Source organism: Staurois parvus, unplaced genomic scaffold (assembly GCF_062004578.1).
Source record: "Staurois parvus isolate SC_StPar_1 unplaced genomic scaffold, SC_StPar_1.0 ptg000003l, whole genome shotgun sequence".
Taxonomy (NCBI): Eukaryota; Metazoa; Chordata; class Amphibia; order Anura; family Ranidae; genus Staurois; species Staurois parvus.
The window spans coordinates 1655955-1673049 of record NW_028317799.1 but is presented as its reverse complement, the minus strand read 5'-3'; the positions used below and the strand labels follow the sequence as shown (position 1 = coordinate 1673049).

Here is a 17095-nt window from a genome sequence, read left to right as displayed (position 1 = left end):
GGCCGCAATGGGTTCATATATTGGACCCGGGGGCCGGACCAAGAGTAGATGAATGATGTGTATGTGTCATTCATAGTAAGTATAGTAATATTCCCCCATAGTAAGCATAGTAATTCATCCCCCATATAGTAATTCATCCCCCATATTAATTCATCCCCCATATTAAGTCCCCAAGCCCCCCCTGTGTCAATTCACTTACCTTTGCTCCGCACGTTCCTCTCGCCGTTCCGGTGTAGCATGAAAATCTGTCTCCTATGAGGATCTGTCCCCCTCGACGTATCTGCGCATGTGCCAGTTTCAGGCATTAGCAGCCGATCGGCGATCTCCGGCACATGCGCAGATACGTCGAGGGGGACAGATCATCCTGACAGTATCACGCTCCCCGGCACGGATTAAAAGGTCCGCCGGGCCGTAGTTTGCCCATTGCTGTTCTAATGATTGGTCTATTTGTGAGCCGAGGCCACATGTTACGGATGAAATTGCAATTTTTCCCACGGCACACCAGACAATATCTCACGGCACACTAGTGGTTGAAAAACGCTGTGTTAGAGAACTAAGGGGGGAAGAAAGGCTAGCAGCTGACATAGGAAGTAAACCTCTTGAACTTCAAGTGGTAAATAAACAGTAATAATATGCAGCGCTCAATGCCAAAATTAAAATAAATAAAATACATAAGTTAAATAAGTTCAGTAGTTTTAAACTCAATAAAACTCAGATACGAGGCAAAAAATGCAGCTGAACCCAGCATGTAGTTCATACAGGATAAACGTGACTTCTGTGATGCATCAGCAGACGATAAGTAGGATGCTCGTGACTCTTGTGGTAATTATACTGAGTATAGATTGCACTAACCAGATGCATAAGCAGAAGAAGCATGGAGTAATTAAGACCTACTCCTAGTACTCTGGATGTAGGACCCTGGAAAGGTGGTCGTCATGTGAAATCTTGCCACTAGATATCATGTATCCCAGGACAGAGAGACAAGGTTCCATGGATATCAACATCAGACAGAGGAGGGATTATCCAAATCATCAGACAGCAGATGGGCAGGAAATGCTGAGCACCTTCAAAAAAGCCCGGGCTCCCTCAGAAAAAAGAGCCCCAGGCCAGAAGCTTTGATAGTGTAGTAGGTTTATTGATGCAAAAAACAGAAAAATACAAAAACACACTTACAATTAGAGTAAGGTTACCTACGGCCATCCAGCAATGGCCATGCGGTATGTAGAGATATCTGGGGGGCACCCTCCTGACGCGTTTCGTGTAATGTACACGTTTTCAAAAGGAACTTATTTAACTTATGTATTTTATATATTTTAATTTGGCATTGAGCGCTGCATATTATTACTGTCAAAATATTAAAAATGAACAATTTATTTATGATTATATTCAATTGTCCAATTACTTTTGGTCCCTTGAAAAAGGTGGATGGCTATTCTTAAGAGCTGTAATTCCTAAACGCTTCCTCTAATTTGGATGTACATACCTTCAAAATTACACCTGAGAGTGTGCACTTTCAGCCCATATCCATTATATAACTATAGCCTGAATATGTTTTGGTAAATACCTGAAAAACAACTAAAATTGTGCCTGTGTCCAAATATATATGGACCGAACTGTATGAACATGGAGCACATTATCCCCATGATGTTCCTGGAGACTGTGTGATTGGAAACAAGAGGACATTGATAGTGGAGAGATAATTGCTATGGCACATTGGTAACCTACTTCTAATAAGCGGTCCACTCCTGCGGGTGAATGAGAACCCTGGTGGGGGAGTGTGGTGAAGCACGGTGTGATTGCCCTAAGGGTGCATGGAGCATCTAGCATCGGATGGACTTTTCACAGCACTTTATTCCAGAATCACTGCTTGATATCTGATGCTGTTGTGTTATGTTGGTTTATTCACTGCACTTTAGATTTCACTTTGTGATTTCATTGGTTTAAACTGGAGTTAACGTCAAGATATGTAATAAGCATTTTGGGCAGTTTTCTGCACTGCTCAGTTTTTGAATGTATTATTTAGTAACAGTGTGATGGCATACTCAGAGGGCATGCCCATGACAACCTGGGCTCACAGGAAGTGGATTCGATGACATGGAATGTCTGCAGGATACTTTACCAAAGACGAAGTAAGAATGACAGCAAGAGCTGCTTTGGTTTATTTTTCACAAAGAAGTTGAGGAAACAGCAATATGTAAATATTACAAAAAATACATTTATTTTCCCCATAGTCATTAGAGATATTACATTACTGAACAAATGATGCTTTTGTTATAAATACAACAGAAAATCTCTATTATCAACACAGAAAAAGCTTTATAACAATTCAGCTCTTGGCATGTTTCACAAAAACAGTCACTAAAGTGGAACACCGGAGAAACGCTTCAAAGTGTTACTAAACCAAGAACCCTGCATTCACTCTATCTGGTCTCCCCGGACCCTGCATTCACTATATCTGGTCTCCCCAGACCCCGCATTCACTATATCTGGTCTCCCCAGACCCCGCATTCACTATATCTGGTCTCCCAGGACCCTGCATTCACTGTATATGGTCTCCCCGGACCCTGCATTCACTATAGCCGGTCTCCCCGGACCCTGCATTCACTATATCCGGTCGCCTAGGACCCTGCATTCACTATATCCGGTCGCCTAGGACCCTGCATTCACTATATCCGGTTTCCCCGGACCCTGCATTCACTATATCCGGTCTCCCCGGACCCTGCATTCACTATATCCGGTCTCCCCGGACCCTGCATTCACTATATCCGGTCTCCCCGGACCCTGCATTCACTATATCCGGTCTCCCCGGACCCTGCATTCACTATATCCGGTCTCCCCGGACCCGGCATTCACTGTATATGGTCACCCTGGACACCGCATTCACTATATCCGTCTCCCCAGACCCCGGCATTCACTATATCTGGTCTCCCCGGACCCTGCATTCACTATATCCGTCTCCCCAGACCCCACATTCACTATAGCTGGTCTCCGCGGACCCCGCATTCCCTATATCCGGTCTGCCCGGACCCCGCAGCCACTATATCCAGTCTCTGTGCATCCCCATGCAGGCAGTCCCTAACAGGTCAATTGAAATGCAGCTGCACAGATACAGCCACTACTCCCAAAGTGACATCCATGCAGGTGCACAAATACAGCCACTGCTCCCAATGTGACATCCATGCAGGTGCACAGATACAGCCACTGCTCCCAATGTGACATCCATGCAGGTGCACAGATACAGCCACTGCTCCCAATGTGACATCCATGCATGTGCACAGCCCCAAACTCATACTGTCTGTACTCAGGGAAACGCACCCGCCTGGATCTCAAACTATGAGCAGCAGCTGTGTGTGTGCAGCCACTGGGTCCCAATAAACATCAATGGGAATGTCTGCACGGGGACGCACAGAACATTTATGCGTCGCTGTGCGGGTAAATACGGTACGCACTGATACACCCCATGTGAACCTGGCCCTAAAACACATAGAAAGGTTGAAAATGGATTTGTAAATTGGCCAGCCATTCTTATAATACACACAGTTCTGCCAATTAGGTCACTCTGGGTTTATGATTGTTACTTTTTGTGTCCGCTGGAAGGAGGAGGCGGCTGTAACCAGAGAGATTACATAGTGGCCTAGTGGTTAGCACTTCTTCCTTGCAGTACTGAGATCCTCAGTTTAAATCCCAGCCAGGATACTACCTGCATGCAGTTTCCATGTTCTCCCTGTGCTTGTATGGGTTTCCTCCATTTTCCTCCCACGCTCCAAAGACATATGCTAGATTATTGGTTCCTGTATGAATTGATGAACTGCAGGGAATTGTGTGTCACCTTTCCAGCTGTGCAGTGTGGCAGATGCAGGTAAATCACAAGAGTGGTTGTACAGAATTGCAAATCCTTTAGCTCAAAACTAAACATATGTATTTCAGCTGTGCATTTACCATCAGCCTGGAGTTTTACTTTGAGTTCTCATTTACATTCCCAATCTTTAAAATACGATTTCATGGAGTTTGGGTGCAATTTAAAGTGATTCTGTCATGAACAAAGTATGGGGAGTGCTCTTGCAGTTCTATCCAGATATTTCCCTGGCTGTCATGTTGCTGACATCAGTGCTTTCTGAGTCTCTGGCCAGGAAGGAGTATAAAAGATAAGGAATTTTGCAGCTTTTCTGACATTTACTGCATGCTCATTCTGGGACTTTAAAGTATTGAAAGCAAAAAGTCAGGCAGCTAGCATTTTCAAGAGACACAGCAATGGCAGACCCATACTGTTTCTCATATCAGTCGCTTGCAGCATTCTGCTTGCATTCATAACCATGCGTAAAATAGTAAGTGACCCATGTGACTCCATCTAACAATACCTGTGCACATCTGTTGTAAGACGTTTGCTGCAATCTCTCTACAGCAGTTCCTGGATAGCAGCTGTAAAAACTCAGTGTACACATACACTATATACTTTGACCCCCTTTAACCCTCCCTTCCCCATTTTTCTATTGGCCAGCCAGAAAAGGAGGGATGCTGCCATATTCAGGCAGACCAAACTTTTAAAAGGTAAAGCTGGTATTTCATACTGAGTTTTCACAGCTGTTGTGTAGGGAGCTATAGAGCTGTGATATGAGACAGAGCGCAATAAAGAGATTAAAAAACAGTCACTATCCTCATATAGGAACTTAAAGCAGAGTTCCACCCAGGGGCGGATTGACAACTCATGGGGCCCTCGGGCAATAGGGGATCATGGGGCCCCTAAGTCCTTGCCCAAACTCAAAAAAGCCTATGAAAAAGGTACCAGGGGCATCTCATGGGGCCCTCTACTGACCCCAGGCCTTCAGGCAGTGCCCGAGTTTCCAAATGGTCAGTCCACCCCTGGTTCCACCCAAAAGTGGAAGTTCCGCTTTAATGCTTTGTCCCCCACTCCCCATTAAGGATTGGTACCTTTGGGGAGCAGGTATCCAAATTTGCCAGGTACACACTCCCACTTTGATGGCCTAGGCAAGCGGAAATTGTCCTCCCCCTCCCTCCCCATAGTCTTTTGGTACACGTGACAGGTCACAAAAGACTACGGGGCCATTCACAAAGCGCAGCACTTCTTGCGTATGTACAGCGGGCCCACACTAAAGATGGCGCCAAGGAGAGAAGACAGCCGGTGAAACCAGTGGTGGTGAGGACACCGCTGGACCGAGGGACAGGTAAGTGTCTGTATTATAAGTCAGCAGCTACAGTTTTTGAAGCTGCCTTTTTTTTTCAGCTGGAACTCCGCTTTAACCTGAAGTGTCCCTAGTCCATATAAAAGTGGAACTTTAAGAGGAAGTTCCACTTTTCTGCCCCCTCCCTCCCGCTTTTCCAATTTTGAACACTAGGGTTTTTTTTGTTTGGGGGGGGTTACAGGTAACAAATCAAGGTGATCCGAGTGGAACTTTACCCCCCCCCCCCCGCCTTTTCACTGCAGGCTCCTGGGACACAACATAGGTCCCAGAAGGCTGCAGGACCATTCACAAAATGCAGCATAGCTCATGCATGTGCAAAGGAAAACGAGCTGGGAAGTGTTAAGATGCCGGTGGGGGGAGACTGAAGCTTCACTTTACGTGTTGGTAGTGAGGTTGTAGCCAGCCTAGGCTCTGTTTACACTATCTGGGTTCTTTGGGTTTCCCCTAAGCCGAAGCACATTTTTGCTTCTGCCTGGTACTGTTGAGTGTTCTCCAATAACAACAGTAAGAAGATACAATAAAATTGGGTTATTAATATTTTTTTTACCCTGGTTTTTCACTCTTGATTTAGACTGGGCAAGGGAATCAAATATTTGGTGAGACTCTTTAGCTTGGAGATATCTGCATTAAGGATGCCTTTTGCCTGAATAGTTTTGCCTGGAAAGGATGCAACTCCAGAGGTCTGCCTCTCAGGTCTGCTGCCTGGGGAGGGTGGAGCTGCTAAAATGGAAAGGGGAAAAAAAAAAAAAAAAAAAGGTGAAGAGTTCCTGTTTAGTAAAATAGCCATCTAGGTTTAATGATCCACAAATTGCCTATCTGGGCTTAAAGGTCCACAATTGGCCCATGAGGAGCAAAAACAGGACAGTGTCCGTCTGGCATACTGAATCCACATTAGCCTGTGGCAGAGGTTCAGATATTACAATCAGAGGGATTTTTGCTTCTGTTTCTGGGTGTCCTGAGCCTCTTGCAGCTCCTCTCTCCCGCCTGGACAACAGAGTCAATATATTTAGCAAAAAGGACTGACAAGAGTGAACGTTCGTCGACACCAGTGGATCAGTGCGTGGCTGCGTGCAGCTTCAACGTAAATCTCCAGCTAAAAGGCTAGGAGGGCCCAGAAAATCCAGCAGCTCTTACAGGCCATTATTACACACAGGTACTGTGGGGATGGGATATTAAGAGGCATGGCATTGACACTGCAGAAAGGTAAGTGGAACTTTTCCTTTTTAGCGCAACACCGCACCGCAGACCTAAAAAAAAAGAAAAAAAAGAAAGACTAAATAATACAATCACATTTAATTATAAAGTAATTGTCAGAAAACAGCAAACAAACAAGTCTTTCATACAGAATGTGTTGCCTTACATTTTGGCAATCCAAATTGCTGGAATTTACTAACTTTTTTTATTTAAAAAAAAAAAAACACAAAACACAAATTCTGGATTCATCATTCATCAAAAAAAAAAAAAAAAAAAAAAAGTTTTCTCAACCCGTGATATCTTCTCCTCTGTGCATTTGTTTAATTTTAAAAATAGGTAGCATATTTATCAAGCAGCAAATTAGTAATTAACCAAGGATTCACTGGTGGTGAATCAATTTCATTTAAAAGGATAAGTTCACCTTTTTGACAAAAATAATAAAAGCACTTTTTTTGCAGTTAAAAAAAAAATGTGCAATTATTATTTTTATCTGCAAGAGCCTGGAAAGCATTGCCCAGCGATCAGTAGATCGTTGATGCCATGTAGGTCTTCTGCAGACCTGTCAGAATATCGGGAAGTACGAGCAAGCAGATATTCTGACAGGAAGCTTCAATGTCCTACCACAGAGCTCCACAGCGCCTTGGTAGTTCATTGAAAACTACAAGCCAATAGCCGATAAAGCGGCTGGGACTGTGATGGATACGGTAAAATGCCTATTTGGTTTCCTACTGAATATATATATATATATATATATATATATATATATATATATATATATATATATATATATATATATATACATACATACACACACACACACACACACACACACACACACACACATATACATACATATATATACACATACATACATATACACACATTTTTCTACAAATTTTTATACAGATTTACTTTTTTACTGTAATACTACTTCTTTCTTCATATTTGTAAATGTTTAGTATGAATACATATGTTGTGTGAATATTTTCTGCCTGCTGGGCTTTGTGGTACTTTAAGAAATCCTTGCTTAAGAAATGTTTGCTCACACGCACCGACCCCCTCCCATCATGCCAACTTGAGACAAAGGAATGTTTTTCTTTCTATAGATAAGACCTGGAAGAAGATCACACCTATACCATGACGGAGATTGTTTTCGTGTGGAAATGACCAATCAAAGACTAATATAATGCTTATGCTGTTCTCACATGACTCTTGCATCATTTTGCATATATAAGCTCACTTTTTCATTATAATAAACTAGAAGTGTTCATAGACTGAACTTGTGTGTCAGCGTGAGTCTCTTCCAGTGTGCGCACATTCCAAAGCTAGAATGATTAATTTGGACAGGAGCAGATAAGCGCTGAAAATTAAATCAGGACTAAATCAACTAAATCAGGACTTGTAGGCACTCATTCACAGAACTCTGTGAATGAATGACAAGGTTGTGTGGGTGGAGCCCCGCACAGCCACGCGATTTTTAAATCTGACATATAGTATGGAGAAACTTCCCCCCGAGGAATTGGGGGAGGCGGGCAAGGCTGCAGCTATGGCAACGTGTTACATGTTCCACCTTAAAAATGGGTAACATATTCCAAAAGACGAACTTATCCTTTAAAACACAAACCCCTGGAAGATCCACCTGCAATGCATGTTTAGCTGATGTCAGATTTACTGCTTCCCACATATGCTCTAAGTGCAGACTGCAATAAAATAGCAAAATGTTTAAAAGTGACACATCCTGGTCAAAATATTATTGGAAATGAATAGGTCGTAAGAAACAGAGGTAGTAGGATGATATGCTGAGAGGTGGGCAGAAGCAAGAGATAGGTTTGTCTACTTGTTTGTGTTTGAGGTGCCATTAACAATGAATGCGATTTTGCACTTATTCATGCGCTGCTTTACAGTGTGAATGCAGCCTTAACAGGGGTGACTGAACATCCTCTTTAACCACTTGCCAACCACACTATAGCTGAATGACGGCTACAGAGTGGTTGTCCAGTTCTGGAAAGTCATCTATGGACGTCCTCCCAGAACTTGCGGACCCGCTGTGGCCTGCTCTGTGATCACTGTGTCCTCACAGAGGTAAAGGGCCAATCACAACGGCCCTTTACCTCTGAGGTAAACGTAAACCTCTGAGGTAACACGTGAGCAGATGTGTCCAATCACAGCTGATCTCGATGTAAACACACTTGCCAGTTATCGGCTTTTCCTTTCCACATGCTGTCACAGAGCCGCCTATCAGTGCCCACCACTGCCTCCTCATCCGTGCCCATCAGTACTGCCTATCAATGCCCATCAGTGAAGAAATAAAATTTTGCAAACAGGTCATTTTTCAACAAAAATTGTTGGTCTTTATTCGTTGGTTTAGCAAAAAATTAAAAAAAAACCCAGTGGTGATTAAATACTAGCAAAAGAAAGCTCTATTTGTGTGAAAAAATGTACAAAAATTTTAGATCGCTATGGTGTTGCATGATCGTGCAATTGTCAAAAGTGCAACAGCCCTAAAAGCTGAAAATTGGCTTGGGTGGGAAGGGAGTAAAAGTGCCCAGTTGGCAAGTGGTTAAACAAGCCAAGATGTAGGGCAGGGCTGGGAACTTAAGTGAAGAGATGCTGCTACAATCTTTTAGAAACATAAGAGATATGTGGAATATTTCAAACCACCGACATTTTATTCTTTTTGATTTGACTGCCACTATAAGATTTACGACATTTACATCTGTACAGCAACTTACCATTGTCTTTCCGTTGTTAGAAATCGGAGTAATGCTTTAACCTAGGCAAAGATACAAATGTTATAGTCTATGACACTGAAAAACAGAGCTAGCAGGACTAAAAAAAAAAAAAAAAAAAATAATAAAATTAAAAAATAACTCTAAAAAGGAAAAAAAAAAATTTATATATATATATATATATATATATATATATATATATATATATATATATATATATATATATATATACACATACACATACACACACACACACACACACAGTGGGGCAAAAAAGTATTTAGTCAGCCACCAATTGTGCAAGTTCTCCCACTTAATAAGATGAGAGAGGCCTGTAATTGGCATCAAAGGTAGACCTCAACTATGAGAGACAAATGAGAAAACAAATCCAGACAATCACATTGGCTGATTTGGAAAGAATTTATGTGCAAATTACGGTGGAAAATAAGTATTTGGTCACCTACAACCAAGCAAGATTTCTGGCTCTCACAGACCTGTACCTTCTTCTGTAAGAGGCTCCTCTGTCCTGCACTCATTACCTGGATCAATGGCACCTGTTTGAGGTTGTGGACAGGTGTCTTTTATACTGATAACAAGTTCAAACAGTCACACTCCAAACTCCACTATGGTGAAGACCAAAGAGCTGTCGAAGGACACCAGAAACAAAATTGTAGACCTGCACCAGGCTGGGAAGACTGAATCTGCAATAGGCAAGCAGCTTGGTGTGAACAAATCAACTGTGGGAGCAATAATTAGAAAATGGAAGACATACAAGACCACTGAATCTCCCTCAATCTGGGGCTCCACGCAAGATCTCACCCCGTGGGGTCAAAATGATCACAAGAACGGTGAGCAAAAATCCCAGGACCACACGGGGGGACCTAGTGAATGACCTGCAGAGAGCTGGGATCAACGTAACAAAGGCTACCATCAGTAACACACTACGCCGCCAGGGACTCAGATCCTGCAGTGCCAGACGTGTCCCCCTGCTTAAGCCAGTACATGTCCGGGCCCATCTGAAGTTTGCAAGAGAGCATTTGGATGATCCAGAAGAGGATTGGGAGAATGTCATATGGTCAGATGAAACCAAAATAGAACTGTTTGGTAGAAACACAACTCGTCGTGTTTGGAGGAGAGAGAATGCTGAGTTGCATCCAAAGAACACCATACCTACTGTGAAGCATGGGGGTGGCAACATCATGCTTTGGGGCTGTTTCTCCGCAAAGGGACCAGGACGACTGATCCATGTACAGGACAGAATGAATGGGGCCATGTATCGTGAGATTTTGAGTGCAAACCTCCTTCCATCAGCAAGGGCATTGAAGATGAAACGTGGCTGGGTCTTCCAACATGAAAATGATCCCAAACATACTGCCCGGGCAACGAAGGAGTGGCTTCGTAAGAAGCATTTCAAGGTCCTGGAGTAGCCTAGCCAGTCTCCAGATCTCAACCCCATAGAAAACCTTTGGAGGGAGTTGAAAGTCCGTGTTGCCCAGCGACAGCCCCAAAACATCACTGCTCTAGAGATCTGCATGGAGGATGGGCCAACATACCAGCAACAGTGTGTGCCAACCTTGTGAAGACTTACAGGAAACGTTTGACCTCTGTCATTGCCAACAAAGGATACGCACACTCCGCTCCTCACAAGACCTCCTTCTCTCTAGTTCCCTGGTCTCCTCCTCCCATGCCCGCCTCCAGGACTTCTCCAGGGTGTCACCCATCCTCTGGAACTCCCTGCCCCAACCCATCAGATTATCACCTACTCTCCTCTCCTTTAGGCGCACCCTGAAAACCCACCTCTTCAGGGAAGCCTACCCCACCCCCTGCTAACTTGCTGACCTCCTCCACTCTTCCTACCACCCCATCCCCCACAGCTATCTCCTCCTGTGCCACCACCCCCTCCCTCCTAGATTGTAAGCTCGAAAGAGCAAGGCCCTCGATCCCCTCATGTTTTGCATTGTATTGGTATTGTTCTGTCACATGTTCTGTCCCCCTTTGTAATGTACAGCGCTGAGCGAACTATTGGCGCTTTATAAATACTGTATAATAATAATAATAATAATATATAACAAAGTATTGAGATGAACTTTTGATATTGACCAAATACTTATTTTCCACCATAATTTGCAAATAAATTCTTTCCAAATCAGCCAATGTGATTGTCTGGATTTGTTTTCTCATTTTGTCTCTCATAGTTGAGGTCTACCTATGATGCCAATTACAGGCCTCTCTCATCTTTGTAAGTGGGAGAACTTGCACAATTGGTGGCTGGCTAAATACTTTTTTGCCCCACTGTATTTATTATAAAACATATTAATAAAAACTATTATTAATAAAATACTTCTACGTTAAAGTGCCTCTACCGCATTGGTAATAACCAATAAAATTACAGCTGTCATTTTTTTAATCTGAACAAGGTCACAGACAGTGGGTATCTGTTTGCTACGGGTCACAGACCCTTTACTATAGTTTCTATACAGAAAATCCAGTGCAGCTCCCTATACCACTGAGGACACTTACCTGTACAGTAAAGCATCACCTTTGTTGTTTGCGATGGAGAAGAAGCCACTGTGCGGAGAGAAATCCATTGAGCGCGCCAGTTTAATTATTTTACTTTTGCCTTGTACCGGAAAGTTTGAAAACACTGTAAAGGAGGGAATATGAACCTGCCGGGAAAAAAACATCAGATCAGTTACCACCGTCGAGGAACCCTGCAAGATCCCTATGTGTGGTTAAAGCCCCACCTCCTTTTAAGCCACAGAAACTGAAGCCAAGTCACAAGATTGTCCAAAGAGCAGGTAAGTTTCTTTGCATGAAAAACTGTATCTGAGGGCATTCATCACAGCATTGGGCAGGCCTATCTGACATACTGATGCACAAAAAGATCCCACTGCATTCAGGTATCAGGTCAGTTATTTGGATTTGAGCACAGACATTTCTCCTCCACTTCAACTGCATGGTTCAGGTCAGACAGAGCTGGAGGAGTGAAGACCCAGGTCTAGTCAGTCTGCCCCATGTTGGCACTATACAGGTTAACACAAGTACAGTCAGGTCCATAAATATTGGGACATCGACACAATTCTAACATTTTTGGCTCTATACACCACCACAATGGATTTGAAATGAAACGAACAAGATGTGCTTTAACTGCAGACTGTCACCTTTAAATTGAGGGTATTTACATCATCCTGCTGCTTTTGTCAGCAGTCACATCATTAATAAATACAAGAGAACCAGTTCCATTGGCAGCCATACATGCCCACGCCATGACACTACCACCACCATGCTTCACTGATGAGGTGGTATGCTTAGGATCATGAGCAGTTCCTTTCCTTCTCCATACTCTTCTCTTCCCATCACTCTGGTACAAGTTGATCTCGGTCTCATCTGTCCATAGGATGTTGTTCCAGAACTGTGAAGGCTTTTTTAGATGTCGTTTGGCAAACTCTAATCTGGCCTTCCTGTTTTTGAGGCTCACCAATGGTTTACATCTTGTGGTGAACCCTCTGTATTCACTCTGGTGAAGTCTTCTCTTGATTGTTGACTTTGACAAACATACACCTACCTCCTGGAGAGTGTTCTTGATCTGGCCAACTGTTGTGAAGGGTGTTTTCTTTACCAGGGAAAGAATTCTTTGGTCATCCACCACAGTTGTTTTCCGTGGTCTTCAGGTTTTTTGGTGTTGCTGAGCTCACTGGTGCGTTCCTTCTTTTTAAGAATGTTCCAAACAGTTGTTTTGGCCACGCCTAATGTTTTTGCTCTCTCTCGGATGGGTTTGTTTTGTTATTTCAGCCTAATGATGGCTTGCTTCACTGTTAGTGACAGCTCTTTGGATCTCATCTTGAGAGTTGACAGCAACAGATTCCAAATGCAAACAGCACACTTGAAATTAACTCTGGACCTTTCATCTGCTCATTGTAATTGGGATAATTAAAGGGAATAACACACACCTGGCCATGGAACAGCTGAGAAGCCAATTGTCCCATTACTTTTGGTCCCTTAACAAGTGGGAGGAACATATGCAAACTGTTGTAATTCCTACACCGTTCACCTAATTTGGATGTAAATACCCTCAAATTAAAGCTGACAGTCTGCAGTTAAAGCACATCTTGTTCGTTTCATTTCAAATCCAATGTGGTGGTGTATAGAGCCAAACATGTTAGAATTGTGTTGATGTCCCAATATTTATGGACCTGACTGTATTTGGCATTTTGCAGAACAGAGTAGGGACTGGCCAGAGAGGGATTACTTTGATGCGGTTGGCCAGCTTCTACATGCTATTGTAATAAATTTGAACCCAAATCCATGTTTTTAGGCAAAACATTTGCTAGAAAGATGTAAGGGTGTATAGCAGTGTGCAAAGTGTTAATTCAGAATTATCAGGTTGTATTTGCATGACACAACATAGGGTGAAGAAAAATGTCACAGTGAGAAAGTCCTATTGGGGGAATTCCTCTTACCTCCTCCCCTGAAGACATAATAGGAAGGGAGTAGAAATCTCAAAGACTAAGTTCACCTTTTACAGAAACTGGCCCATGGAGACAAGGAGGCCCCAGCAGTTTAAATTACACCGTGTCTCAAATCCCAAATCCTCCCACTGGATTTTGGGGCTCCCACAGCAGTTCAGCTGCTGATTCTTTTGTCCAAGTCAGCTCTATAAAATCTCAGAATTTTAGTTACTTGCTCCCCGGAAGATTATGTCAGGCTTAATCTTATACATGCTATTGAAATCCAAAATGCAGACCTGGGCTTGGCTTTTTTTTGAGGTCATAGGATGCATCAACCTAACTAAAATGATACCCAAAATATTTTACATTCCCTGGCATGCTCCAGTGTAGCTGCCATTGCGTACATCAGTGTTTCTCAACCTTTTTGTTTCAGTCAAGGCACCCTTAAAAATGATGCACAATCTCAAGGCACCCCATTCTAAAATGCAAAAAACTAAATAATTTTGCATATATAGCAACATCCATATATGTAGGGCACCCAACGTTAGATGGGATTTATTCTCCAAAGAAAATACCCTTGCTCACTGGTACTGACTAGTATTCCAATTCTCTTCCAACCATTTTTCTCCCTCATTTACCTAATATGATCCCAGTGCTGAAGGAGAGGGGCAAACTAGGATAATGTGCAGGCACCCGACATCCTCCTTATCAACCAATGATGTCATTGGTGGATAGAACTCTGGCAGCTAGAAGGTTGTAATGGTGCACAATGAAAACTTGTGTTTTTGATTAAAAGGCACATGCAAGCTTGTATACAGTTTGGGGCAATTTATAGGCATTTTGCCAAGGCACCCCAGGTCAAAAAAGGCTGGCATTCATTCAAGTCTACGGAATCATTACTTGACATCTGTGTCTTGGGTAATACCCGTTGTAAATTGTCCTGGCGTGTCCTTAACAACCCAACCCATTTACGGGAATGGCTTTTCCAGATTTTACCCTATACTACTTGGTTGCACAGTTGCCCCATTTCTTTCATTTAGATAAGGGGGATAGGGACGGTTATCTTGCACTGGTATGTTCCCCAATCGCCCACTCAGTTACACACCCCCTCCAACTCCTCTTAAGAGATCCTATGGACTTAGGGGGTCATAGGGGACTATTGTACCACCATTACAGAATCTGGGAGCTGGCCTCACACAGGGTGAATGCCCCACCTGTACATGCCCACACACCCCTCTGGGATAATACTTGCATGCCAGAATTATTATCCATCCCCGACTCTGAATTGTGGGTGTCTAGAGGTGTTGTCTATGTATCGCATGTGTTCTCTAATCACGGCATTCAAAAGGAATTCAAAATGGAATTTCGGTTTCCTAACTCTATGCTTTTTCGCTACCCCCAAATCCGCCATGCACTGCCCGCTCAATTTGGTAATTCCACCCCGAAACGGAATTCTCTATATCTACTGGATGTAATCTTAGGTTCAGAGTCTTGGAAGCTCAATCCCATAGTCTACAATTGCCTTCCAGCCGCTATAACCTTGGCTTATCAATTGAAAACCTGGTGATTTGCCTAAAGCTCTCTGACCATCTTACTCATCTGTATATTCTACACAGAACCTATCTGACTCCGATATGTTTGTTCGGATACTGACCACACTACAGACCCTTCTGCCCTAGCTGTGGGGAGACCAGTGGTACCTTTTATCACTTACTATGGCCTTGCCCTGTTATCCAAGGTTACTGGTCGCAGGTGGTTTGGTTTTTGCACGATCAAATTGGCCTCCGTCTCACCCTTTACCCCAAACAATGCCTTTTGGGCTTTTTTCCTAAATCCAGACAACACCATCATATTTTTTGAAACAATCCTTTTTTGTAGCCAGAATGCTCATTGCTAGAGTTTGGTTCAGGGCATCACCACCAATTCAAGAATGGGTGGCTGCTGTTAAAATCACGTTGCTCTATGGCAGTGTTTCTCAACTCCAGTCCTCATGGACCCCCAACAGGTCATGTTTTCAGGATTTCCCTCAGATGAAACAGCTGTGGTAATTACTAAGGCAGTGAAACTGATCAAATCACCTGTGCAAAATAATGGAAATCCTGAAAACATGACCTGTTGGGGGTCCATGAGGACTGGAGTTGAGAAACACAGCTCTATGGGAAGGTAATATATGTTCATAGAGGGTATCCTGCTAAATACCACAAAATCTGGGACAAGTGGCTGGGTTCTGCCTCTACTTATGCCAATGTTAGTACTGTGGATCTATGAATGTACTACTTCCTATTCAATGCATCCCGTTGGTCTTATATGACTTAGACTTTCTCAATGCTTTTTACTATTTGACATTATGTTTTATGTTCACTTACTAGACTGCTAGTGACAGTGTAAGTTGTGAACTCCGGGTACATGTAGGACATGTTTTTTCTCTTTATTATTCCTCTCCTGCTGAATCTACTTGAGGTGCACTTCATTACAAACTTTTATCGCGCCTACATTTTATTGTGGAAACTCTCATTGCTTTATACCGGACATGTGATTATCCTCATGTACTGTTTTTTACTCTACGCTCTTTTGTTAATAAACAGTTTGTAGTAAAAAAAAAAAAAATACACTGTGCGGTCTGTAAAATTATTTTTAATTCAAAATGCCATACCTATAGGCCTTTTCTGTCACCCATAAAGCATGGCCAAAAAATTCCAATGCTTACCATACCATTTCATTTTCAGAACATTGGCTACAACAAAATGGCCACTAAGCCTTCTTAACAACTAAAGTAATAATCACTTTAGAGGTCCTCAAAGAAGGAGGATCAGTAGCCATTTTTTTTGAAGCTCAAGTCATAGAAATAAGCCAGGACATATGCATGAAAGCATTAGGAGTATTTTGGCCTGGCTTCATAGGTGACAGAAAAGGCCTACAATCATGGCATTTGCATTAAACATTTCTACACATGTACAACTGAAATCTTGAGAGACTGTACATGCATAGAGATGCAGCTCTATATATGTACAATCAAAATATCATATGATTGAACTTTTGTGAGGGGAAAGCTCCACTTAGGCCTCAGTCACAGACGTGATTCAGAAAAAATGAGGAAGGGTTGTAACAGCGCAAACACTGCAAAGTCCTGGGAAATGGTAGTATGGGTGATGGTGGTATTAGTGGCTACTGTATGAAGAGCGTAGGATTCCGTGTGGCACTGAGGGCAAGGCTTCCAAATAAGCTGTAGCAACTTCTGTAGATGAGAAAAAGGAGAGAAGCGCCTCTAAGTGCAATAAGTCTTTTAATTCAAGTCTAAATGTAGAAACACTCACATGTGTGAAGTAATCATAAGCATAAAAACCGTGGTTAACAATCGTTAACGGTGGGGTGGTAACCCGGGTGAAGAGCCGTCATCTCTCTGCGATGTGGGGAGGTCAGCTCTCGGCTGGAACAGCGTGGTGGCTGGAGGGGGAACAGCGGTGAGGCCAGCCTTCATGCACGTCCTCCCTCAGAGCCGGATGGAACGCACGCTGGAACGTAG

General features: G+C 43.0%; 1 protein-coding gene across 3 annotated transcripts in view; it reads right to left on the bottom strand.

Annotated features, from left to right (window-relative positions):
- Positions 1-2195: 2195 nt before the first annotated feature.
- UTP18 (UTP18 small subunit processome component) overlaps positions 2196-17095 on the bottom strand; it is a 68029-nt gene continuing 53129 nt past the window's right edge. For all 3 annotated transcript variants that reach the window (XM_089671676.1, XM_089671564.1, XM_089671613.1), the window contains exons 13-15: positions 11645-11790; positions 9128-9168; positions 2196-6448 (exon numbers count right to left, since the gene is read on the bottom strand). In XM_089671676.1, coding sequence (XP_089527802.1) covers positions 9144-9168; positions 11645-11790 — 171 coding nt within the window. In that variant the 3' untranslated portion in view covers positions 2196-6448; positions 9128-9143. The remainder of the gene's footprint in view (positions 6449-9127; positions 9169-11644; positions 11791-17095) is intronic.